The sequence below is a fragment of the Gasterosteus aculeatus genome, chromosome 11 (genome assembly GCF_964276395.1).
Source record: "Gasterosteus aculeatus chromosome 11, fGasAcu3.hap1.1, whole genome shotgun sequence".
Taxonomy (NCBI): domain Eukaryota; kingdom Metazoa; phylum Chordata; class Actinopteri; order Perciformes; family Gasterosteidae; genus Gasterosteus; species Gasterosteus aculeatus.
In genome coordinates, this window is record NC_135699.1 from 8,717,295 (window position 1) to 8,744,545 (window position 27,251).

The window sequence follows — 27,251 nt, forward strand, 5'->3', positions numbered from 1 at the left end:
GATGGTACGGTTAGCCTTACCAAAGGAATATCTATCTTAAACCAACAGGAATACCGCAATTAGGTCCTATCAGCAACAGGGGGCAACTTCTGGTTCTGCAGGGCCAACCTGCATTCTCGCTACTGACCAGAAGGAGGCGACTTCTCTATAAGCATTAAGCAAAGTATGCTTTCTACAGTATCACTACGTTATTCTTCTTCTCTCCAAATACGGTCCGTTCACTTCCTTTCATCTGTTGAAAAAAAAGAGTAAATGTAGCGGTGGCAGAATTGCCTAAATAAGGGTTTCATAACGGCAGTCCCCAAACCAATGAGTGACGTCACAGCGACTACGTCCACTTCTTATGCGCGGTCTACGGCTTACACGGGTACAGGTCATTTTCAATACCGACAAATATTGAAGAACACCTTCTGTTTTACCTTCCTGTCTACACTACGAAGCAAAAAGGAGCCTAAGAATAAAAGATAATAAACTTCCATGATTTTCATTTCTTCTGGCACCTGCAGTTTGTACAACGCGACAATAGGCCTCCGCCGTTCCAAGAGGTTTAATTCATGATGCAGTGATTTCAGTTATTTCAGGCACACTAGAACAAATATATCGTCAGGGATCAGTTACACCTTCGCTGTGAGGAAGGCTTGGAAAGACGTTTCGGCACAATAAACAAAACCTCGTAAACCTTCTGTCTTGTTGCTCTTGGGTCGCTCACTGTGGCGACTTCCGCCGGACGGCAAGTCATCTTCATTGAGATTGTGTTCTACTAGTGACCTTGCACTCCATAAGGCTGGAAATATTATACGCACAGAGAAAAATACACGTATCCTACCCAAGGCCCCCGTCAGCACGGATCCATATATCCGAAACACTGCAAATAGAGCCCACGTTCAGAGGACATCTTTCTATTTCTGGCCGTTGGAAGGATACATTTCAGCCTAGAGATGTAGTTCATCTCTGTTACACTGTCGCTGGGATCAAACAGCATCAACAACATGGTTGGAGACCACAAATGTTAATTACTACCATTTACTCAACAGATGAGTCAAGGCCCATCACTACCTGTACATCAACAGTGGCTTTACTCGAACCGCGATGGCGACGCGCAATAAAAACTGTATTTAAAGGCCCACGAGGATACGACATGAAAGAAAGCCAGAGTCATCAGAAGGGGCTTTAGGGGCTTCGGTCGGAGGTGCCGTGGGGCTGATCTCCAAGGAGGATGTAGGAAGTGGGAGAATTGATGTGTCCCTAGATCGATACTGGAGACCATTTGGATCTACAACAGTGTAACCAGATCAGCCTGTGGCTTCATGCTGCTTCAGGGACATCAGCCGCTCCCCCCCCCCCCCCCCCCGAGCTGGTGATTGGTGAGGAGAAGGTGGAAGCTGCAGGCTCAGGAGGATTGAACAAGATGGCGCCGAGGGAAAGGATGGATGCAGTTTTTTGGGGACTGCTGTTGATTCATTGTCACTCTCTCCTTGATCAATATCCGCCAACACTTGTTTTCCTTTGAGTGTAAAAGCTAAGTACCTCAATGAGCATCAAACACAGTTTCAACGCTTGGAAGTGCATTAGCGGTTTTGGAGTGGCCTCTTCATATTCAGTATCATCTCGACAGTGATGAATAAATAAATAATATCAGTGATGCAGCAATAAAACAGCAGGCCTACTTCAGACTACAGTATATCTGACTTGAATGTTTCCATAATGCTATTTCTCCAACTCTCACTTGACATCCTCGGACACATTTACAGTGAAGTCCCAGGACACAGATCCGTTCGTATCTGAAGCCACTTCAGTCTCGTGCTTCCTTGTGAAGTCGCTGAGTCGCCCTCTTGTGGTTCATGACGGCATCGCACCCTGTAAACTGGCTGAAGGGAGCGTATGACTGCGATGTTGCGCAGTGATCAGCTAAAACACCAGAGACCAAAAGTTATGGGAGAGTTGGGAGAATTTAGTTTGATTCACCAAACCGGATCAATAGAGGAGTAGACACACCTGTTACCCCTGCAGTCTTTGAGGTATCCTGCAGTCGTCTTGTTTTGGAGGTAATCACATGGAAAGGGGTTTCTAATTCGTTCTAATTAATTTATCTTATTAACATAATTGGGAAAAAGAAAGTTTAGTAACACACGTCGTGATAATCTAATCCACTACAGTTACATTATATCGTCAAAAGTATGTGGACAGTCTGCATGTGCTGCATGGCACACACACACACACACACACACACACACACACACACACACACACACACACACACACACACACACACACACACACACACACACACACACACACACACACACACACACACACACACACACACACAGGTAACAGTTAATCACCAGCAGCAACCGGCTGCAAGGAACCTCACGTGAGGGGAGAGAGAGAGGGAGGGAGAGAGAGAGAGAGAGAGAGAGAGAGAGAGAGGAGCAGGTTGTATAGTCTTACTGCAGGAGTATAGGGGTAATAAACTGGAGGGCAGACGTCTCTTCTCTCCTCCTCCGCAGTGCACTTGCATCCTAGCAGCACTCCGGGCAGGACTGTCTCCTCCTCCTCCTCTTCTCTCTTCTTCTTCTTCTTGTTCTTCTTCTGTGTGGGGGTCCTGCGGGCTGCACCGACGGCTTCTTCTGAGTCCAGTCCAGTGATGGTGCGGACGCATTGATAAAAGTGGGAATACGATGAGCACTCCTGCTGTGCGGCTCTCCTCCTCCTCCTGCTCCTCATAGCGCTGCCTTCTCTGCGCCAGATCCGTTTCTGCGGGACTCCAGCAGGCGACGCAGGATGACGACCACCTGGTCGCTGGTGATCGTGTGCGCTTCGGTAAGTAGTCCAGTCGGCACAGCAACTACAACGCGTTCCGCTGATAATCTCACGATGTCTATATTTACTTTTCTTACCTGGATTCTTTTTTTTTTTACTCCGTGGAACGAGGTGAGCTTCCTTATGCACCTTGCGTGGACATGCCGTGGAGACTTTTATGACGCTACTTTAATATTTATTCGTATATGATTATTCTAATAATCCTGCTGCCTTTGAGTTTTAACTTCCGAGCTGCATGTGTTGAGATATTTCTCTGATATATTGAACTGGGTTTAAACTGCATCACTGCTGTGGTTTTTCTTCTATTACAAATCCCATTAAAGGACCAATTTCCTTTTTTTCACTGCATGTTAAACATGCAGCTGCTACAAGTAATGCACCTGCTATAATGTACAGATTATATATTCTCCACAATGCAGCCCAACACCAACAATCAAACTTCTTCATGGTTTTCCAGGAAACAGTTAGAAAGCCCTTTTGGAAATTGGTTTCTGGGAAATTCTGATCTGTGCTTCACAATGGGAAGCACCAACCAGAATCTGTCCGCTGACAGGCGCCAGGGCCCAGACCTCAACAGCGTTAATGAGAGTAATTTAATTCTAATTTTGAGGCCAAATCTGGGATCCCAGAATAAAAGATAAAGCCGCTGCAGCTTGCAAAGTAAATTAATTCCTATCCGGCATGAGCTGTTATTTGATTGGCTTATTTTGACGTAAAAAGATGAGGCTCCTCTGATTATGTGAACAAAAGTTGATTATGGGAGGACAGCGGAGCGCAGAGAGGACACATCCTCCAGGCTCTCCGGTATGTCCACAGCAGCTGCTCTAATTGGGCTGCGCGGCTCAGTCATCATGTGAACAGCCCTGGATGTGAGGGGACACTCTGTTATGACAGCTGGTTTAAAGGGTGGCGACGGCCGGCTGGAATTAAATTTAGAAATAAACTCGTAAATTGACCATGAAATCTGGGAGAATACAAACCAGGCACTTCACTGCTGTGTCACCCTGCATTGTTGTTTGAGTGTGTGTGTGTGTGTGTGTGTGTGTGTGTGTGTGTGTGTGTGTGTGTGTGTGGATGCATGTTCCTGCGCTGAGCGATATCCCAGTGAGATGTGACAGGAAAGGGAGTCAGAGACATGAATCCTTCCTCTGCAGATACAGGAGGACTCTCTTGAGGTTTTTGGGACTGCATCCAGAGTTCCTGTCTGCAGAGGAAAACGTGGCTTCGTCCTGAGGATACATTCAAAAAGGGATGAGATTTGTTTCATGTTGTAAAGGACGGAGGAGAAGCAAACGGTGGGATGACCTACGGGGCGAAGAGGAGGAGGGAGAATGAGAGAGAGAGGGAGAGAGCATGCCGGCTGCTCTGTACATCTGTTTCTGAATGAAAGCAGGGACAGCGGGGAGAGGACGGAGGGGAGGGACGAGCGAGGGAGAGTCAGAGTGAGAGAGAAAGCGAGAGAAGATGGTTATCTCAGCAAATGTTTATTAAGTGGAAATGAGCTTTTAAGAACCACCACCGCTGCATGAAAGTGTTTCAGCATAATGACTTTCTTCGGTTCAAAACGTCCGGGCATAAACTCTTTAATACTTTTATTTAACATTGTTGCGTAACCGCTGAGTGGAACAAGCCTCAGTTCCTTTGCCAGCAGAGAGAGCAGAGACAGGATGAAGAAATCCAAACTAACTCATGTATGGAGTTATGGTTCAGGAGGGAAGGGAAACAAACCACAGATGCGGGTGTGTTACAGTACAGGTGTGAAAACATCTGCACATCTGTGATGAGAGGGGAAGTCCCGCCCACAACACAATCCCCCGTGGGACATTACTACTTAAAGAATGTGATGTAGTCAATGGCAGAATCTTTTTGAACCCAGTTTGAATTACTCCACGAGTAACACACGTCATGTCTGTGTATTTAAAAGTCCAGAAAGCACTGCTTCGTCAAAGATTTGTAGTACTATCATTTAATTTGAACTGTAATGACGTATAATTTCCTCTTACCTTTCAACAGCTTTAATACACACGCTATTACATTACAGGTCATTTAGCTGACGCTTTTATCCAAAGCAACTTACATTACATTTTAACCCATGACATTTTACATTTTTGCCTGGGGAGCAATTATCCTCTCTACCCCTGCGCCACGTCGCCCCCTATTGAATACTATTGTATTCATATTTTGAAAGAGTTGTACTACTATTGGTGGGTACGTGAACAGAAATCTGGGGATTCATCTCCTATTCCCGTAAAAAAAAGAAAATACAAAACTTCCCTACAAAGTCTACCATTTAAATATGGGATAAAGACTTCTCTGGTTAGAGTTATGGGTTATGCAATGGCCTCCTAAGTAACCAAACCATGTGCTGCTGTCTTTTCCCAATGCGGATCGGAAGCAGGGGGGGACGTTCACGGCTCCTCTCACTTTTCGACAGTAATTAGGACGGGCATGTGTATAATGTGGCACATGGGATTTAATGATATCTGCCTCTTCCTTGAGCATGTCATACGTTTACTATTAGAGCTGATGTGCCTTCGAGTGGGTGGGGGGGGGGGGGGGCAATTAGGCCAGTTTAGACTTGTTCAAAGTGTGTCCGATACAGGTGGAGACGACGTGATTCATGATGAATCCCGACACCTGGCAGTGATTTTCACCAATTTGTTTTGCTGTCATTTGTTTAAGTCACAGCGGCCCTGCAGTGCTGACGAAAGTGCCGCTCTGACCAAACTCCACTCTGCTGTCCCCCCTCCCCCCGTGTGCCAGGTGGTGTTGGCGTTGGCGTCCAAGACGGAGCGGGCGGTGCAGGTCCCCTGTGAGTCCGGCCTGTACGCCGGCAACGGAGAATGCTGCGAGGAGTGTCCGCCCGGAGAGGGAGTGGTGAAGAAGTGTGGCGCCACGCAGACCGTCTGCTCACAGTGTCTGGACAGTGAGTGGAACCAACTCGTTAATCTCATTATGAATTATGATCGCAGGCTGTTTACCTAATTGTAGAAAACAGCAGACGCATGTCAAACCTGCAACAGGAAAGTTGGTTTTATTAATGGCGATTAATCAATTTATAATAAAATCATAGCATCTTACACGTTAACTATTAATAAAGCTATTAGTTACAATTGGATGCTATTTAAATGACATTTAAATGAAGAAATTCACAATCCACAAATTTCCCTTTAGACAAATGGTTCAGAAAAACAGATACTCTTCCAAAACAATGGCTTAACTTAATTCAGTAAAATCTTAGAACTGGGTTGATTTACTTTGGCAACTCTCTTCCATCTGATACAACATGAAGTTATAAACAGTTTTTATTAGAAACACAGCACACAAACATTGTTGTTGTCTGTGTCTTGAGATCTCCTCCTCTGAAGTTTTTGCTATAAAAAATACGTAAAAACTCAACAGTATCTCTAAAAACAATGTACCAAAGGCTCACTGTCAACAACTTTGCCGACCAATGCGGCTCAAATGCATCTGCTCGCCATCGGTTTATGTTTTCTATGTGATCGATTGGAGCAAACTAACCTTTAAATAGATTGGAGAAGTAACTGATGCTAAAAACATCCCTTTCCTGAAATATGTGCAATCATCCAATCTGGAAGCAATCAAAATACATATGTAAACGGCACGCCATCACCCGCATCACAAACTCCCGATTGATGCAAAGTTTCTGCATTACATCATTTTCATTTATACACATAACTTTCTCTTCCTCGTCTTTGATGGCGGCGCTGGGCCCGAACTTCAAAGAAAAAGAAACCTCAAGCCAAAACAAACCCCTTTTTGTCCAATTTGCTCATTTGTATGTGTGTAAGTAAGTGTCTGCTAGCCCCCGTCGAGCATCCTAAAGGAATAACACAGGAATTCCTATGTTTGATGCTGGTAACTGGCCCCAAATGTCGCGGCTCAGCTCGGCCTGTGAGACATTAGCACTCGTTCTGCACAAGTTGGAGAGGCGCCATCGCGCAACATCCCACAGAGGGATGCCGGAGACGGAAGTGTCTCCGTTTCGTCCGTCTCTCTGCGCCACATTCCCCACAACTCTGCTTGCCCTTTCGCTCGCCGCCGCCGCACAGCTCAGGCGACGAGACACTGACGCAAAGCAGAACCCCCCCCAAATTCGTCTTGTTTAGACGTTTAGAGTGCACCTTCCAGTCCGGCATTGATTGATCGCATTAATCCCCTCACACAAAAGCCACACGTAAACACTGTCAAACGGTGCATGTAAACAGCCTTTTAACACCCAGATACAATAACGGGAACTGGATGTCGTTTTTGTGATTAAATTGGAGCTGGCAGTAACGCTCTTTGTTCGGAGGAAAGTGATCTCTGGATTATCTTAACTTCCGATGCTAATCTCGTTTTATATCACCTCTTTGAAGTGTCTATTCTTTCGTCTCGGGGAACCCGAGAGACGCGGCGATGGGTTCAGGGGCAAGAAGTCAATTCTCTACATCTAGAGCGCGACCATGCTGAAGGGTGAAAGTAGTCGATTTCCCTTAAACCGCCTCGATGTAAAAGAGGCAGTGCTGTGAAATTGGTAAAAAAGTGGCTTTTTGTGCAAAAACTAAAAGAAACAAACTCAGCAGGCTGGTTGTGGTTTTAACACGTCAGGGTTAAAAATCCATCAACACCAGAAGATGGAGAGTGTGCAGGACGACTCATCGTCATCGGCAAGCGTTGCATCTGATGAACCGGAGATGGAAGTCGGTCCGAGTGAGGTAGACTTGAGTCTGTACTTGAGGCTCGCTGCGGCTTCACAAATGGTAAATGGGCTGTGCAGCACTTCCCAAAGCGCTTTAACACATCATGTCATCCTTCACCCACGGATGACATGCGCTACCACGCACAGTGCCACCTGCCCATCAGGAACTAGCATTCACACACAGTAGTCCCTGCTACGGGCACAATGCTGGAGGACCATCGTGGTCTCCACTCACCCACAGTAACCAGCGTCTGGACTTCAATCTTTGCTTTGACGTCATGAGGAATTTGTCTCCTCCGATGCCTGAATGAGGAACCACGGCTCCATTTTCACGACTCGGAGTGAGTTTCCTTTTTCTCACTCGTCCCTCCGCCCACAACAGCGAATCCCACCAACTCCAGTCGTGCCTCCTATTTTCTCCATGCTGTGCTCAGCAATCCCCCCTCTCCTCCCTGTGCTATGACTCATCGTCTGTATTAACGGATAGAATGGTATTAGAGAGCCGAGCACCGAGGGGCACGATAGCCTCATTCAACATGCGCACTGTCACATGGATGCATCTTTGCTCATTTGATCTGGCTAATTAAACCATATTAAAAAGCCGATTGTGCCTCTAACAGAGGAGAATTATCTCGCTCTGCAGTACAGGAGTGGTATTCACCGCCGACAAACACTCAGCTATTAAGCTCAAATACCCTGGGGGTGGGGGGGGGGGGGGGGGGGGGGGCACTCCGTATCCAGTGCAAATGCATTTTCTCTTTTTCAATATTGTTTTTGTTTCAGGAGATAAAATGTTACGGTACTTAAGGTCCCGAAGGAGCACACGCGCTACAGTGAGTCTGACACTGACCGTATTTAGAAAACAAAAGCCATAAATACATTTGTGCAGATATTAATAATTTAGAGAATGCAACACATCCATTTCCTGTTTCATGGTAAACATGGGTGAATCGTTATTTACCACTTCCTGCCAAGGTAACCCCGGCCCCCCCCTCGAACGCCCGCGTCAGAGGGCGCTGAAATATTCATAAGTCTCTTCCACTTTTTCGCTGCTGTCTTGGGAGACGAGACAACCAGACCTGCCTTACTTAGTGAACCGTTCTGCAAACTGACTGCAGATCTGACAGAGAAAAAGGCTGAGCCCCACCAGGCGACAAACGGCCGTCCCGAGTGGACGGTGGCGGGGGTCACTGGGGATTTTGGAGGAGGAAGGAGGAGGGTGGAATCACTCTTGCTGAGACACAGTGTCAAGAATCGCTTCCAACGTCCGATCAACGGGGAAGAAGAAGGAGAGGAAAATGGAGATGTCCCACAGCACCCGTTTTCAAACCTGCAGGGAGAGCTAAGTGGGCCCGATGAAGCCCGCCGATAATCGCGCGCAAAAATGTTTCACGTTCAAAAAGGCGAATAAAAGCCGCCCCGCGCTCAGCAGAGGGAAACGGGGGCTCCGCTGCGGGACGGCAGAAATGGCCGTCCTGGCTAAAAGCTTACACCCTTGAGTGCTGATTGTGGCGCTCATTGGGCAGCTTCGAGGCCGTCCACAGCTACATTATTGATGACACTAATGGGACCCAAGCGCATCAGCGCGCAGGGGGGGGGGGGGGGGGGGGGTCTTCACGAGTGGCACATTTTAAGTGCATCCTCCCAACATAACCCTACGGCCTTTTTTTTTGTTGTTGCTGACATGAACTGGCCATTGCTCAATTGGGGACAATTAGAAAAAGGATCATATCTTATTAAAAGAAGACACCACAGGATCCTCAGTGGCCTTTTACTTTCTTCTCATGGCCCCCAGATGAAAGCGCAGACAAATGAATTACAAGTACACAAAGCAGACAAAACGCACACTCCTCTCGGTGCATGTGGTCGCATTTAAACGTGTTTACACACACAAGGACCGGGAAGGGGCTCATGCATGCGAGTTAAAATTAGCTTCAGGAAGCCTGCACGCTGTGGGATAATTGAAATGAATGAGGAAAGCTTTGCCGGTTGAGCTCCGCTGCAAAGAAAAAACAACAGCTTCGAGCTCACTAATTCAAATAATCGTTTACCTCTCAGGTCTGTTATTCGTCTCCGTCACTCTCCTCTATTCACTTCTGCCTCCGGACAGCAATGAGAGCAAGGCGGGACGGCGGGCAGAGGAGAAACGGGCGGCGTGTGTGGGTTCGGTGTGTCTTGAGTTGAAGAACTCACTCACGTCCCTGACAGGTCAATCCCCCCCCCTCACCCCGACCCGGCCGCTCATCAACACTCTGGTCCCACTCACCGGCCCGTTTTCAACACCGAGCGCCAAACGGCCACCGGATTCACTCGAGCGAATCGAGCGGCCTCCAACTCCCCCCCCCCCCTGTGCCCGTCTCTGTGTCATTACCTCCGTCTGCTCCGCTCAGTGGGCCTGCAGAAAGGCCTTCAAAGCCGCGCTGCTGTTCACAAGGTGTTTAGAGCTTCCGTCTGTGCCAGCGTTTGCTCGCCAGAGCCGCTTACAGCGCAGAGGCAAGTGCTGGGACGTTGCCGCAGGGCCTTTCACACCGACAATATGCATGTAGCTCAACGCGACACCCACTAAGCACTTCCCATGGAAAAACACACTCAGCCGTATGCGCGTGCCGATCGGGGCTGCGCAAAAAAAAGTGTAGCTGGCGCGAAGGACATTTTAAACGAGTGATAACTTGCTGATCTGCTGCGCTTCCACGTGTGAAATCGAGAGCGAAACTGGGCGTCGGCGAACAGTTTACAAATCAGTTTCGACACGCATTCCCTGTCCCTTCGTACCATGTTGTGAAACTGTGGTGCAGGAGAGGTGGATGCTAATCTTCCCCGCTGCACTTGCATTTCCCTGTGATGTTTTCCGTGGGATTAAAGCGCTGCACATTGCGTCACAATGGAAAGGGATTCGGAGAACAGAGGAGCTGCCTCCATGATAATGTGAGCCGTAGGTTTATTTCCCACACAGTTCCTCTTCTGCCTCCCTTCCTCTTACTATATAAATAATTCATCAGGTATCCAATTATATAGAAAAATAATTCTATGTACACGTGTAATATTAATTAATTACTTGGTGGTGGAAGAACAAACTGATTCGAGGTCACCAACTCTCCTGAACCTTCCTGGAGAGCAGAATGTTTAAGTGAAAAGCAGCAAGCAATTAGTCCGCTTTTACTTCGTTCTGTTTGACACTGTTCTCCACCCTCAGCTTTGGTCGGCCATCTCTTTTTCTTACAACAATCAGTATAATGCCCCGCAGTTGTTCTTTGAAATAGGCGTCTTTTGAACACAAGGATTCAAAAAAAGGGACTATTTTTCCTTTTTCTTTTTTTTTTTACATCTGAACAGAAAAAGTAAATTTTGAGACGTTTGTCGTTTGTCTGTCTGAAAAGAGCAAACCATGTGACGGGATGTTTGACACCAACCACAACCAAAGCAATACTCAATACGCCTCCGCTGGGACTTTGTGTTTTATGATGATCGGCTAATGTTATGTTTAAGTAAACTAAAGCAGTATTTTAACATTAGCATTATGCATCGTTAACTGAGCTGCTAGCATGGCTGCACAATACCAATGTTAATCCAATAAGGATACATGATTTAATGGTAATGTGTTTGTGATCAGTTTGACAATGTAAATAAGCTGTAGGCCAAACGAAATGACGAAAAGGTTCCAGGCGTCCCAGAAATACCCCACGTTTGGCAGAATGGCTTGTTAGTTAACGCTCCCTTAAGCCTGTACATACACCGGAGTAATTACGTGGCCGCCGGGGTACACTACGCACAAGTCTTTATCATCGGCATCAGTGCGAGCGTGCACCCGCCCTTCGCTCTGTGCGTGGCTGAGATTAAAGCCGTTTACTCGGCGCAGCACAAACACACTGGGATCAATATCGTAATGAGCACAGCGGGCTTCTGACTCGGCTCTCAGACAAGAGCACCTTTCTTGTCCCGGAGCACAAATCGCTCCGAGCCCGGCGGATCAATGTGTCCTCCCTCCTAATGAATGTGCAGTAAACACGATTAATGTCATTAGGCTCACTGTTTATCCCTCTGTTTATCTCCTCATATTTCCTCCTCGCTCTCTCTATCTCCCACCTTCTAACCTCCACCCTTTCCTTTGCTCTCGGCTCCTCCGTCTCGTCTCCTTCCGCACTGTCCTCCCCTCCGCAGGCGAGACCTTCTCGGAGAACTACAGCGCCTCGGAGCAGTGCCGGCCCTGCACCGAGTGCACGGGCCTGATGCGGATGGAGACGCCGTGCACCGACTCCAACGACGCCATCTGCGTCTGCAACTACAACTACTTCTTCGACGCCATGTCGGGCAAGTGCGAGCCGTGCACGGTGTGCCCGCTGGGCCAGGGCGTGTACGCCCACTGCGAACACGGCCACGACACGGTGTGCGAGGAGTGCCTGGACGACACCTACTCCGACCGGGAGAGCTCCCTCGACCCCTGCCTGCCCTGCACCATCTGCGACGAGGGCAGCGAGATAGAGCTGGCTGAGTGCACGCCGATGGGCGACTCCGTCTGTCACAGTGAGTCTGCCGCGCGCACATCCGTGGTCATCGGTGGCGGGTATTGTTGCCTTGACTTAGTTCACAAACCAGAGGGGGTAAACAAGAAGTGACCGTTTTGGCGATGAGCGGTGATGAACGTTTCGAAGCTCCTTATCTGCTACTCTGAAAAAGTCTCAAAACACCTGTTTGCAAGGCGTCAACTTGGGCTTTGGAATTTCCAATATTTTTTGCGGATTTGTGTAAAAATAGACTGCAACTGGGTAAATAAATGGGGTCACTAAGTGTCACCTTTCATCTGTTAATAAGGGACTATAGACTAAAGCAATGGTTCTCAACTGGTCTGGCTCCGGGATCCACCATCACCCCTTAATGACAAGCCGCGACCCAAATCGAGGAACATTCTCAACTTCTCAAATTTATTTAATGAAAATATGGTGCAGTTTGAACCTGAGATAGTATGGAGACAGAATACGTATGCCAACACATAAACAAGCTTAATGAGGCAAAGGCCCGCGACCCATTAAAAACGGGTCCGCGACCCACCCACCAGTTGACAATCACTGGACTAAAGGACTGCTGTGTCTTTTTGGTCCGCATCAGAGTTCAGAGCCAAAGGCAGCAGAGTTTAATCCAACAGCTACGCAACGTTTAGCCGTGACAGAAGCATAAAGCGCACTGGCTGTCGGGAACCTCAAAGCCGCTTATAGGAGCCGTCATATACGTCCCAATCACGGCCGGACCGGCCTCCATGGGCTCCCGTGTGTGTCGGTAGGAACAGGCCAGGTCAGGCGTCGGTGCTGGTCGATGTTTTCAAGTTGAAAGCTCCAGCATTAAAAGGTCAAAGACTACCGGTATGTCAACACGGACACTATGAACGAGCTGCTCTCCCACATAGCCAAAGGCAACACGCAGGCGGAGTCGAGTTGCTGGTCTCCGGTCCGGGCAGCTTGTAACCAAGGGAGCTGTAAGTTCTCTCATGTCCGATGGGGCGTGAAATTGGCCTCATCGGGGGGCCAACAAGCTCAAATCCGGGAGGTTAAAATGTTTGATTTTCCTGATAGAAATATGCCATCGTTCTTAAACCCATTATCAGATAACGGAGCAGTTTAAAGGGAAAATAGCACTCAAACAAAAAACAAACTTCAGTGGAAGTTTGTGGTTTCATACGGGGAAAAGCACTTTCCCTCCCAAGTGTGTTTTTTATGCAATCTTTGACCATTGAATGCTTTTACAAAAGCAGGAGCCGCTGCTAATGCAGGGCATTTGTTGATCTTCTTTGTGCATTAGAATCTTTAATTGAACTTCTCAATATGTTGAGATTCATACTTGAGCTGCAATATTTCTCTTTTTAAGGCTGGTTTATAATTCACAGAGACGACAACAGGTATCTGGGGCCACAAAGTTGATGAAACTCGACAATCTGTCAACATCTTCTTGTAGTACAGAGGATGTGTTTGTACCAAACTTGAATAGATTGTAGAAGCACTGACAGGCAGCAGAGAAATGGACGGGGGAAAGATAAGAGCAGGTTGCATAGATGAGGCCGAGTTACCACCGTATTTAGTTATCCATTTTCACAGTTATTTAAACACCAGCTGTGGCTTCTGTTTAGCTTGGCTCTGCATCTTAAATCATAAAGTCAGGTTTCCAAGGATATTTTCAAATTCATTCAACAGGCTGAGAAAAAAGCCAAAGTGGATAAAAACGTAGAGACGATGTTTTTTTTTCTGTTTTTTCCAAAGATGAATGACGGAATGTCAAGCTGTTCCTCCCTCCGCCTTTTGCTCCAGACTGAAGTATATAAGCACATATTAACTGGCTGCAAAGTTCCCCATTGTTAGTTTGTCTTTTTACAATAGCGAGGACATGAGAAAAGTATTCCAACTTCCTGAATCACCCAACAAATTTAAATTTGGAAGCTGTGTAGCAGTGCTGGAATCAAGTGTGGGAACCTGATTTCCCATGGTGAGATGCCAGGAATGCCTATTTCCCCTGTCTTGCAGAGATTACACAGACATATAACCAAGGCAGTAATGTATTTATGTAGTTTGCTCCTCGAGAAAGGTGGAGGAAGACATGTCCGCTCCAAAAGACCAACGAGGCTGCAGAGAAACAGGACTGACAGCCATCAAAACAAACTGCACCCTATGCTCCTTAAAACATGCAAAACATCGGACTGCCTCCCAGACATATCCGATGGACATTAGGTCACAATAAAGCCTTTTTGCTGCCCGTTTAGCGCCCACCCATGCAGCCGGTCTCACCTTTGACCCGCCTCGTCCTAAGCGATAGCGATGAGTAGCGGCAGTGGCGGTCGCGGCCGTAGATGGCACGATAAGTGACCTTGCAGGAAGTCGGTGTGAAAGAGGAGCCCTGTCACATTGCACCAGTGGGCCTGTGGGTGACAGTCACATGCGGTGGGGGTGGTGGTGTTTCCAGGTCCTCCACGGTGGTCTATGATAGATGCAGACATGTTCTCTGCAGCAAACAGGAAGCCGCTCGCGAGGATTCTCATCATTGTGCGTACATTTTTTATAATGTGCCCAACTCCCGTCTCGCTAAAAGTCACAGAATGGATTGATATGGACGGATTGATAAGTGCTAGCTTACGTTACAACGTGTCAAAATACATTGCTTTTTTAAAACTCATTTGCACAAATTCATAATCTGGTGCACAATTCGATCAGGATGATGATTTTAAATAATTTAAAAATCTAGTCTAAAACTCTGCTTTCTCCATCTCTCTTTCTCCTGCATACAGTAAAAAGATATGATTGTAGAGTATTTTCAAATCCCAAAATCCCCAGTTCATATCAAGCTGTCACCAAGTGTCAATTACTTGATACAATCACAGACGGAGGGAGGGCGAGAGAAAGAAAGGGAGGTGAAAACAGACAGCGGGAGCCGCAGCATATGTGCTGCGCTGGTATTCTGTGCTGAGCGGTCGATCCGAGTCCTGGGATTTCTTCCTGCTCGTGCTCAGGTTTCGCTGAATGACCTCTATGGGCGCACACCCTCCACAGGGCACGCACACACAAGCACAAGGCCTCTCCAGCTTCAGACACACAATACTTTTTATGAGCGCGCAAAATCGATGCAGCTGACTTGACGCGCATGCACGCTCTTCCCTGCGCCAAGCACGCGTTAACACGTGCACTTTTCATTAAACTCCGCGCGGCGCACATGTGTGAATCTCTTTCATCTGAAATTGAAAACACCTCCTGCGTCTCCTATCGAAAGTGTCCGTTAGGCCTCGGCAGAGTTTTTCTCGAGTGGCGCTGTTCGGGGAAGATTGGCATTCAAGTATTGAGTGTTGAGTCGTCGTTTTGAGTGTTTGTCCTCGAGAAGAAGAGAAGAAAAAATATACCAAATAAAACCGGATAAAAGGAAGACATTTGTCTGCTCTTTATTACCCCCACCCCCCCGCTCACCCCTCCTCCCACCCTCTCCCTCTTCCCACAGTAGCCCTCGAGTGGCCGGGCTGGCCAAGTGGTGGAAGTGTGCATTCAGCGCCTTCACCGCTGCAGTATAATTACTCCGGCTAATCAGAGCACTTTACAGCAGCTCCTCTGTTCATCTGCACCCCCTCGTCACTCTCTCCCAACACTCTGCCTCTCTGTCTGCCCTCCGCTCCGCTCTCCCTATTAACCCTCCCTAATAGAAGATAGAGCGCTCACTTGAATCATCCGTAGCGAGTGTGTGTGTGTGTGTGTGTGTGTGTGTGTGATGGATGTGTGCGCGTCCGGCGACTAACACAGAGGAAGATTGAGACGGAGGACTGAGCTGGGTGGGGGTGGGGGGGGTGGGGGTGTTGACGGAGTGTTTGGCAGCTGATAAAGAGGTCATTGTGCGTCATGTGTGCTGCGCCTAATGGTTGCTCATCTCCGCCCTTAACCGGCAGAAGCCGAGGCACCAACCTCTGCACAGGACGCTGGGGTTGACTCCACCATAAAGACCTCAGTGGCTCATAACAATTAAACCCCCTCTCGCTCCACACCCCGCTAATAAACACACACACCCCCCCCTCCCCCTGCGCCCGCACAGCCCCATGCTCGTAAAGTCCCGGGCTAGTTTTTTATTTTGTTTCATGCAGGTTTTAAAGCCCAAATGTAATTGTTAAAGCCCCCATTCTGCTGCAGCTGAAATATGCAGCCCGGCGTTTCCTCCACAGCAGCCCGCAGGGAGACGCAGGGAAGGAGGGGGAGTTGGGATAAAGATGTTGTACACTGTACTTAAGCTGTAGCTCTGTGTTGAGCTGGTCTTATGTGAAGCAGCAGACTCGCAGGGAGGGGCGGGGGGGGCTGCTGTCGTCTCGGCTCTGAATGAGAAAGACAATCTACAGCGAGGCCTCAGGTGCGACTGATGCATAAATATATCTGCACGAAGAAAACAGTTGCTGCAGCGAGGCAGGCAGTGGCAGCAGGATGAATGCACCGTGCATGCACACGTTCACAAACTTTCACACCTCCCCATTCACTATTCATTCTATTTGCAAGGTCGTGTTGCATTGCTAATGCCATTAGCCAGCCCTGCATTAGCCGGATGATGCATGGCGGAGCTGAGGAAACCTGACTACATCCCAGGAAAGGTCGAGAAATGCGTGTAATGCAGACACCAGTGCTCCACTCCTCCTATTAGACGATGCGAATCAATAGCACCTGCTTTAAATAGGCCTCAGCATTATTCCTGTTTCTAAGTATGGCACGCACATGTGATGTGTTTTCTTCGGCCCTCGAAAGATGCTTTCCACCATTTCGGTATACCGATCCCCCCTCCAGGAGGCAGGAATGCCTCGTCATCACCGCGAAGAGGCCGACGTGCCGTCTTAACTCTTAACTCCCAGCAGGGGTTTTTAGAGTACGTCCACATGATTTTCCCCGTCAAGGTCCCGTCGGACTTTTAAAGCGAGTAAGTGTGTAAATTATGCAACAAATCAATGTGCAGAAACTTGACTATGTGCTATGTCAGTGAAAAGAGAATATATGTGGAGACAGCGTTTGTCCGTGATGGTCCACCGACTTTCTTCTTCCTGTCGTCTGACCGCACAACCGGGCGCTTCATCCATTTTTATTCACAAAAATTCTTGATTTGAAGGAGCAGACCTCAATTTGTAAAGTTAGTTTGAAGATGGTCTTTCAGTGATGGAGAAAAAAAAGAGTAGGTTAATTTCCATCCCGTACACAATTTGGTAACAGCTCTTAATTTGACTTTTTTTGGTATTATTAAGCCGAGTTCTGACAAATCCATCAGAGATTTAAGTGTTCATGGTAAAGAGCAACACAAATTACATTAACAATTGTTTAGCGTGTCTTGGGGAAAAGAACAACGACACGTGCCCGTCACTCTGCACTGACATCAGTTTCCATAGAGAAACACTGCTGTTGGTTTATTAAAATGTAATCCTTCAATCTTGTAAGTAGAACACAAAAAAACTCCTCTGCAGAATTGAGTTGGAGGCAGAACATTAGGAGGTGTATTACTCTGGAAGCCCTGTAGTCTCTGAAGCTTTAGCTTATAGTAAATGCCATTGGAAATCAAGGAGAAAATACATTTACGAGAACAGACCCTTAGAACCATTCCTTTGTTTAAAAAATATTCGGGGGTTAAAAAAACAAGTCAAATGTGGTTAGATTACACAAATCTTATTCACTATAGTAAGTATATTGGGTGTATTCATCATGCTTACAAACCCCTACAAATAGAAGTGGTAAAGAAGCACGACCCTCTGCACATATGCATGGAGCAGTCCTGGTCTTTGGCCTTGGAGGAAGCCTCGTGGGGGTCTCCAGGGGGTTAATCCTGTGAGCGCTAGTATGAAGCTAATGAGGAACAGCCTGAGGTTCTGCCGGGAATTACAGGCTCAGATGTGAACCAGGCTGCACATCCTCCATCCCCAACCGAGCTGCTGCGCTCAGAGGACTTTTGGTTCTTGCTGGACGGGCCCTCTCCTCGGCCCCCGCTGTAATATGCCCCGAGGGAGGGACCGATCTACACTTTCTGCAATCCGACAGAATCACTGCAGGATTAGTGAGCGCACCGCACAGCAGAAGTGCAATACGACGGGTCCTGCAGGAGAGATTTGAGAGCATTTGAACTCTCTGTTTTTCAAGAGTCATTCCCATCAGAGTGGGCACTGGTTGGCCGCCACACGGGGGGAATAACACTGAATCATTAATGGAGCTCACAACGACTGAGGAAGATGACTCCTCTCTCCCAGGCTTCGCTGTGATAGAAACCAGACACACCCAGAAGCACGGAGCCTTTCTGCCTCTCTGGCCTCGGCATAGGCTACGCTTTAAAGCGATGACCTCTCTGAAGCCCCGGACTTTGTTCTACAGCGATCCATATGGCCTTGATGTCATGCAGTGTGCCGAGATGGGGATGTGGTGAGAAGGGACCTGGCCCAGGCCTGTTGTGGGGTAGACTGGTGGGTGACAGATATTTGCCCCCCTTCATGGTGGAAAATTCTTTCCCTCTCTGCGCTCACAACTCACCCACAACTCTGTTTATCACTAACAGCTTTACTTTACTTGGAAGAGAGTATTTATAGTCTATTTCCGATGTGGTATTGCTGCTTTTACTTAAAAAAAACAAAAACATTTGTTCTTCCACCACGTCTGCAGATGTAAGTTTACTTTCTCTCTCAGTCGTATCCGGTTTGTTTTCTCACAGATGCTCCCTTCTCTCCCACACAGATCCTCTCCTCCCAACATATTTCACACCCACCTCGGACATGGACCCGTCTCCACCCTCCTTCACCAATTCTTTCCTGCCGGATGGCTCAGACGGCCCGTTGCCAGGAGAGACCACCACTTCCAGCGCCGGGTCTCCGCGCTTCCTCGGCCACGGGTTCAACGAGAACCTCATCCCCATCTACTGCTCCATCCTGGCCGCCGTGGTGGTGGGCTTCGTGGCCTACATCGTTTTTAAGAGGTCAGTCAGTAGAGAAAAAAAAACAGCTGCTGCTTCGTGGTTAAAGACGATTGGCTTTTTGCGCCTCATCCGCAATAAAACCACAGGACAAAGAGGGTGTTCGTGGTGCTGTGGGGGCTGTTGGATGGGGACAGATGTTGCCCGTGGCAGAGAGATGCCTGTAAGGTGCCTGTTATGAAATATTCAGGCCTGTGACGGTCAAAGTGCTTTTGACCCACTTCTGGAGAAGCACTCGAATGTACCACAATGAGTTTTTTTTTTTTTGTAAAAGGACATAAAGACAAGAAGGTCAGAACACTCAATGCATAACAGAGGTGACGCACACACAAACTAGCACACATGCATGCGGGCACACAGACGCAGCTCGGCCTGAAAGGCGTCTGAAACGAGTCATTACGGGCATTGATTGCTCGCACAGTGCCGACCGGGGTTTATCAGCAGAGTCACGCACACATCTGGCTCGTAATCCTCGTGGAATTGCCGTGAAGCGGAAAACAGACTGTAATTTATATGAATTTTATTAACGCACAATGTTTTATGAGTTTGCCCTCGGGGAGTGTGAACTGCCCCGTATCACTCGATACCAGGAGACTATTTGAATCATTGGTAATCAAGTAATTCATATTCAAAAGCGAACAAATAAAAATATAGTGCACAGAAGTCTCTGAAATGGTGGGTTTCTTGATTAAAGACAGAAGTAGACTAATGCAGGTTCCTCCTTTCTATCGGACAACTGATGATGAGTAAAAGGAAAGCATTTTCCTTCATTTAAAAAGCTGTTTTCACTCATCAGCAATCGCTTGACCGCAGACTAAGACTACACGTCTGCATTATTTCAATCGTCTCCCCCCCCGCGCCGCTCTTCCACAGGTGGAACAGCTGCAAGCAGAACAAACAGGCGGCTAACAACCGCGCGGCTACAAACAACCAGATGGTGACACCGGAGGGGGAGAAGCTGCACAGCGACAGCGGCATCTCGGTGGACAGTCAGAGTCTGCAGGAGCAGCATCAGCAGGCGCAGGCCGACGTGCAGGCTCAGCCCTCACACTCACGCACACAGGAGCAGATTGGTAAGCGTGTGACGTGTGTGAATATTTCATGCCTAGCATTCATTGGGGCAGAGGAACAATGGTATTGTGTCAAATGCAGGTGGGGCGATTTCATCTATATTACAAACTTGCTACAAAAGATAAGGAAAAACTCGGCAAAGAATTCCACTTAAATATTTGTATTTTATGTGGAAGTCTTGCTCAATATGCTCAATGTGTCAACGCATTTGCATGCAGTATCTGTTAAATATAGAACTTCTGGAGAATCATTTTGATACGTGGCATTCCAGTTTCCAGACCAAAATGTATTATTCACCAGAAAAATCTTTAAAAAACGACACTCACCCAAGTCTGAGAACATTCCTTCTTCACACAATGATATACTAGCTGTCATTATATTGATTATATCAAGATGCACTGCTGAGATTCTACTTGTAGCGGTTCCCCGGCAGCGTGCAAAGCCTTTTTCCCTAAGACAACACATTTCTGGGATGAGATCTAACACAGCGTAGATTACCTCGGAGCAGGATTCACACCTAGCAGCCAAGAGCGGGCAAATCCATCATGCATGACATATTAAACAGAAGGAATGTCGAGAGTAGGATGTTGGGAGCTGGCAGTTACATGAATGCGAGGAGGGGACTGAACATTAGTTTGGCTGTTTGCCTCCTAATGCCAGATGTGGAGATGTACCTTCAATATGAGCCTGAAGAATTCAGATCTGACAGATCCATATGACATGGCTTCTACATTTGTGTACAGAACTGTAAGGAAAGCATATTTTTAGTCCTCATTATCTGTATTTGTCTCTTCTTGACACATGAGGTATTTTGGATGTGTGTCTGTGGGAACCTCTTTGAGATGTAGTTGAGCAAGCCAGACAAAATCTAAAAGCTTTTGTTAGATTAATTTGGTAAACGACGTCTGGCCCGCTGGGATAAAAATTATAATGCACTTTACTGATCTATTTTAAAGCAATTCACTTCGATCCTAATTTACTTCTTTCAGCGCAGTACTTAAAAAAAAAAGATGAATTGCCTTTTAGTCAGTATGTGTTTCGCACACTATTCAAATCCCCTGTAATTAATCATATATTTGTATTGAAAGCATCCATTCAAGGTTGGAAACATCACGTTTTGGCTACAAACTGAATATGCGTTATTCTGATCATTTTTGTTGTTTGGTCTTTGTATGGGATTTACTGATATAAAAAAAGAAGGAATCACACCTACAACACAATAACAATAACACACACACACGCACAAAGGGATCATGTCTGCATGAGTCTGCGCAAATAAAAAGAGCATAAACTTTAACAGCTCATAAAAGAATAAAGTGCGGCAGGAGTTGGATGTATCGTATCGTTCTACCTTCCTTCATAACTCAAAGAAGCCTCACGTTAAAGATATGAAGGCGGCTCACTCGATCTATACACATAAACCTGAGAGGCTCTTGCAGAAGAAGCCCCCAGTTCAGTCATGATCTTGTTATTCATTCAGTCGTCTGTGCTTCTCGCTCAGACTTTCTCTCTAAGCATCTCTTTCGTTTCCTTCCTGGTCTTACTGTGAATTATATTAAAGCTTAAATATAGTTATGCTGGGATAATAATGTGGTAAAAAAGGCCAAACACCTCATAAATCCTCCCTTGAACAGTCCACATGACTGCGTCCTTTTTGGCATACCCATTACGTTCTAATGAGGCTTGTGAAAAGCTTATTTAGTTTTTTGTGTTTTGTTTAAGTCCCTCTCCGTTCCTCCATTCAAACGACTAGAAACCCCGCTGCACGTCTAAGAAAAGAAGGAAATTCCTTTGGAGGAACAAATCGCTATCGTCTCAGTGAGAAGACTGCCCCGTTAACCCTGCCGCCTCCTGAACTGATTGGCTCATTAGCAGGTGTTACTGGACGGGATCACCCCCCCCCCCCCCCCCCCCCCCCCCCTATCCAGCCTATCCAGCGCCCACGTTTAGGACGTGATAATTGGCATTAGCACCGGCTGCGGTTGCGGGGGCCATTAAAAAGACGGTTGACGTTGAGAAGACGTTGGTTCTTTCACAACCAACTGGTTCTGGTAAAATAAGCGAGAGGCTGAGAATATGCACAATAAATCCAGTATATCGTTGAGGATTTCCTGTTTCCACTGAACCATACTTTACCACCGGCTACGGTAATGGCAACATATGCAGTCAAAACAAGTCAAATAAGCCTTTAAAACGAGAAATAGAGCAATAAAAATCTCCCCAGTTTTGACTGACAACATCCAGGGAGGGGATTCCCTGCAAGACTCACTGCTGTGGATGTGGCTCTGCCTCATCTCCACTAAAAAGAACCGTCTATCTGCACTGCACTCCTTCCTGCCTGCTTCCACCCCGCGTCCTGCATATTGAACGCGTTTCATATTTAAACTCTATTCAGGCTCCAAGTCTTCGCTCACATCAAATATGTAAACATACATATGTATGACTGAGCTTTTAACTGACTGAGAACTGAACAATTGTTAATTTGTGCTGATCTGAAAGCCACAAGAAGGTAATGACAAAATGAACAAATGGTTATCATGTACATTTACGTAGCGCTTATTGCTTATGTTAATGTGAATCAGCCAAAGGTAGAGATGTGAATCATGTCGATGCCCCACGATCTGCCACGTCAGATCAAATATTTGTTTTTTCTTCAATCTTAGAACATTGCATGCATAATACGACTACATACACAGTGAATAACAGCAAAGGAACATCATATTAGTAAAGCTATCCATTATATTTGACAGCAGGAGAACACAAAGAAATAGTAAATAAGTAAATGTAGGCATTTGGGGGGTACAACATGTAAATATTTGCTTCACACAAAAACTAACTGGCAAAGAAATACAATGATTATTTGGGATTGCGCGACTGTTGAAGCTAATTGAGTTTCAAGGGCCCTTTAAACCAAACATTAGCCTCCGAAATACGTCTCAAAAAGTTGAAAATTGACAACAAGAGAAAGAAGCTATTGTAGGTAACGGGTAAATGTGATAAAATAAGTTTAGCAACGAATCAGTTCCGCCAACAATCAATTGATATTATCTTTCAAATTTATAAAAAAGTTTTTCCTGGGATTTCTTCCAAAAAAGTCACCACAAATTCAATCCAATCAGGATCGCCTGAATGTGCTGATTAGAAATGGAGAAAGGAAGAAGTCAGGGGACAAAGCTTGGCTGCGAGTTCACATTTCAGAACAGATGGAGCTGGTTTGGAGAAAGACGGCAGCTTGCATTGATTCTTGGAATGAGGTCGAGCTGAAGAACATGGGGCCGCCGCGTGGCCTCCTTCATCAGCGCCGCCGCCGAGATGCGCTGCGCTGCGCGCAACAAGAGCAGGTGTGCACCACTGTGCGAGGGCCTGAACACCGTGCGTGTTGCGTCGCACATGGCTGAGCGCTCCTCTGCTGTCCGTCCCCGCTGATGCCTGAGATGTGTCCGTTCGAACGGGAGGAGAGCGTGGTGCCGTGGGCCGACTCTATTCGGATGTGAACAGTGGCAGAGGCAGCGTGTGGTACCCCGTGTGAATCTTACACCCCGACGTGTGGGAAAAAGAAAAAAAAGATGAGTTGTTGAGGAAGGGAAAAAGCAAAGGAAACAGCAGGAGGAGGGGGAATGACGCTATGAATCCACAAAAGAATCCCCCCCCCCCCCATCTCTCTTAAAGAGTTAAAATAAACTGCACTGCACTCCTCTGGCACAACGATGCATTGATGAGGACGAGAAAACACCCACCGGACTCGGAGGTCCTCTCAGGAACGCCTCTGCATTCCCGAGGCGTTTCCATGGCGTCCCCCAATTGGCAGCAGGTTAAGAGGTTTGTGGGAAATGAGAGCATTTGCCTCCCATCCTCATCCAGCTAATGACTTTGGTTTAGCAGGTTCACATGAGTGAGTGACACCACAGGGCCCCCTGCAGGGAAAACGTTTGACTAAAGCGCATTCAGAGCGTCGCCGTGCAGACAGATAGGAGGTTGTCATCATTGCGGGCAGCATTGCAGAAGCTGTTCAGGGTGCCCTTAATCAAAGGATTTCATTTACGAAGGAGGAGCTGATCAGTGGGAAACAAGAGACAGTGTTGGTAGAATAGAGAACACACACAATTGTCTGAGTAAGAATAACGTCCGTGCATGGGAATATAACGTGCGCATACGATGCATTGCAAAGACCTGTGAACGTTGCCGCGGGGCGGGCGAGGTTTTGCAGTAACGAGCAAACAAGCAGCGGCGCACGATGAAGCACGCAGCCAGAAAGGAATTGATTGGTGCAACTTTATTCTTCTAGTGAAGTAAGTCCTCAAATGGAATGAAAACATTGACATGCGCTGCCATTTTCTTTTGAATAAGTTAAATGTCTAAATGTCCGTTCCACTCTGGCTCTACGTCTGCGTGTTTAGTAAAAAGCAATGAACTGCCGCCAAATGTCGCCACGCAGAGCGCTTGCACTCCTCCGGAGCCTGACATGTTTCTTTTGACTTTCTCTCCACAGTGGTGAGGGTGGACGGCGGCCCCCAGCCGGACACGCATCCCCCGGAAGTCTGAGGAAGAGGAGGAGGAGGAAGAAGAGGAGGCAGGAGGTGTCAGAAGACAGGGGGAGGAGAGTGGAGAATTGAACTGAGGACCAGCGAGAAATCCCCGGGGAGGGGAGAGGGAATCCTATCCGAAGTGGCCGCAGAGGCAAATACTCTGCTGGACTTGAACGGAACCCCTGAACTTTTTCGGGCCGGTGTGACTCTTCATCCCTGCAAGTCCAGCTCTGTCAATCATTGTGTGTGCCTGGACACGACCAGTTTGTGGTGCATGACTTTCATTTTGTGGCCGGAGTTACACACGGCTGATTCAGCAGGCTGCCTTCCACGCAGCGTGGACGGCCGACATGGGGGGGGGGGGGGGAGGGGCGAACGTCTCTGGACTGTGACGTTCTGTGACGACACAGAGCGGCTCGTCAAACAGGTGCGTCGATGAATTCGGTACTGACAAACAAAACACAAAAAAGTGCAAAAAGGAATCCCCGTCTTTTATTCTTTACACCCAGCGAGTGTGGAAATTGGGACACCCCTCTGAGGCGAACTGCTTTCACATGCCCTCGGCTCGCTGACACGGACACACTCACACTCACGCCGCTTTCTCCGCGCGATGAAGCCCGATTAACAGCGCCGAGGCGCTAATGCATCGGCCGCGGCGCTGGTGTCAACATGGGGGGGGGGGGCATTAGAGGGCCGGCAGGTAGTAATTGCCCTCCGGGTTTCAGCTCCGTGGTCTCCCGCCTCGGCTCGGCTCAGACTCTCCTCATCGAGATTAACGCTGCGGACAGGGCCGGGCGGCCCGGGGGGGCAGCGTGGCTCTCAGCGTGACGTCACGGACCCCTCATCAGAGGCCGCTGACATTTACTGTATCGCTTTGGAGATGTAAGAGCACTTAGCCGCGAGGCAGGGAGGCACTTTTCATCGTCGCTTTGATGCCTTCCTCCTCCTACTTGCAGTGACGGTAAAAGCAGTCACACACACACACACACACACACACACACACACACACACACACACACACACACACGCACACATATAAAAGAACCATACTCTAATTGAGGTCGACTGCACTGCTTTTGCATCCATTCCGACAGGGATACACACTTTTCTCAGGGTCCCTCTTGTTGTGGTGCGACTTAGAAGAAGAAGAAGATCCACAGACCTAGTAGGGGGGTTTCTGTGTGATGGAGCAGGGCGGTAAGCAGGTGCAGATATCAAGCAGCTAGTTGTGTCTTTTTTTTTGGCCTTAATAATAACATTCTCATAACATTCTCATAACTCATACAGTAAATATGAAGCTACTGACGGAAGCGGCTCAGCTCAGCGGGAAAGACCGGAAACAGGGAGACTGCTTGCATAGTTATTTTCAAAACTCACTATGTTGTTAATTATAAAAACAGCACGTTTGACAGGTTTGTCACATGGAGGACCAGGTATCAGACAAGGTGGCAGACTCCTCATGCGACTCACAAGAAACAAGACGCGTTTAGTCATCAGCAGAGCTCGTAAAGTCTACTGAGCTATAGAGAGATAAGAAATGTCACAAAGGCAGAGAAAGTGAGTCATTCCATCCGGCGTGATGTGACCACACACACACACACGCAGACACACACAGAGCGACTATGATTCACTCCTCTGCTCAGAGAGCTGGTGTGATTCATCCTGCTCCTCGCTGTGGCAGCGCACATTAAAAGCAAACCCTGCTACAGTTTAAATGACCCGAGTGCTGATTCAAAGAAAAGAAACTCCTGGACTCCGTCTCTCCCGGCTCCGGATGACCCTGCAGCAGCCCGCTCGCCCACCCAAAACCGGCTTATTCTGCCTCCTGCAACTCGTGGGGTGACGAAACCCAATGAAAGGATGCACAGGCCGAATATAAACAGAAATATGCAAGAAACGTTCAAGGAAAAGGTTTATGTTGGCCCCCCGCTCTGTTGTTGTACATTTGTCTTTACGTTTTCCTGTTGGTTAATATTATGAACAGCATTACACTTTTCGGAGTCAGTATTTTTTCTAACGGATATCTTATTTTGTAGCACTTAACAGAAGTAACATGAATGCACTCAAAGAGTGTGCCGCAGCTCAAGTGCCTGTATACAAGCGTCAGGTGTCTTTAAGTTCAAGAGTTTGATTATATCTCTTTTTTTTCACTTATTCTATGAGTTTGTGTGTTTCTGATGAAGGTTTTTTGTAAGTCAGGTGACCTTGGGAGACTCAAGCAAACTGTATAAACCTGGCACCGATATTAAGGGACTCATACACATAGGTGGCCAATGAAGGCATGCTGTGTGTCTACTTGCTATACGTACTGAAACTAATAGGGTCATGTAGCATTACAGAAAACATACACATGTCACCTGAGACTTCTGCTCAAAAACTCACATATGCCGTTACCCAATAGCTCTACTGTGCAGAGGTTTTGCATGCGCAGTACGTTTCATCGTCATCATGGCATCACGATGAAACCTTATCGGGAGGTTTACTGTGATATCGTTACAAACGTGATGCGGATGGTCCCGAAAAAAGCTGAATGTCGACTTACCTACTAATGTAAAATGCATTGTGTAAATGTGAATTTCTTAGAGTTAATACAAGATACAGAAATACGCTATGAAATGTAAAAGAAAATATCTAAATAACAATGTGTGCAAATGAAATAGAGCATCTATAATACAATAAACAGAGATGTCATTGCA

General features: G+C 47.3%; 1 protein-coding gene and 1 long non-coding RNA gene across 2 annotated transcripts; one reads left to right on the top strand and one right to left on the bottom strand.

Annotated features, from left to right (window-relative positions):
- Positions 1-2,454: 2,454 nt before the first annotated feature.
- On the top strand, positions 2,455-27,251 carry ngfra (nerve growth factor receptor a (TNFR superfamily, member 16)). The gene is made up of 6 exons (XM_040191217.2): positions 2,455-2,823; positions 5,587-5,749; positions 11,684-12,046; positions 18,724-18,961; positions 19,832-20,031; positions 24,519-27,251. Exons 1-6 carry the CDS (start codon positions 2,785-2,787, stop codon positions 24,569-24,571), a joined length of 1,056 nt encoding a protein of 351 aa, XP_040047151.1. The 5' UTR covers positions 2,455-2,784; the 3' UTR covers positions 24,572-27,251.
- On the bottom strand, positions 4,774-10,192 carry LOC144384514 (uncharacterized). Its single transcript, XR_013451297.1, has 2 exons — positions 9,897-10,192; positions 4,774-5,837 (listed from the first exon to the last, which is right to left on the bottom strand). It is a non-coding gene; the product is annotated as an uncharacterized LOC144384514 (long non-coding RNA).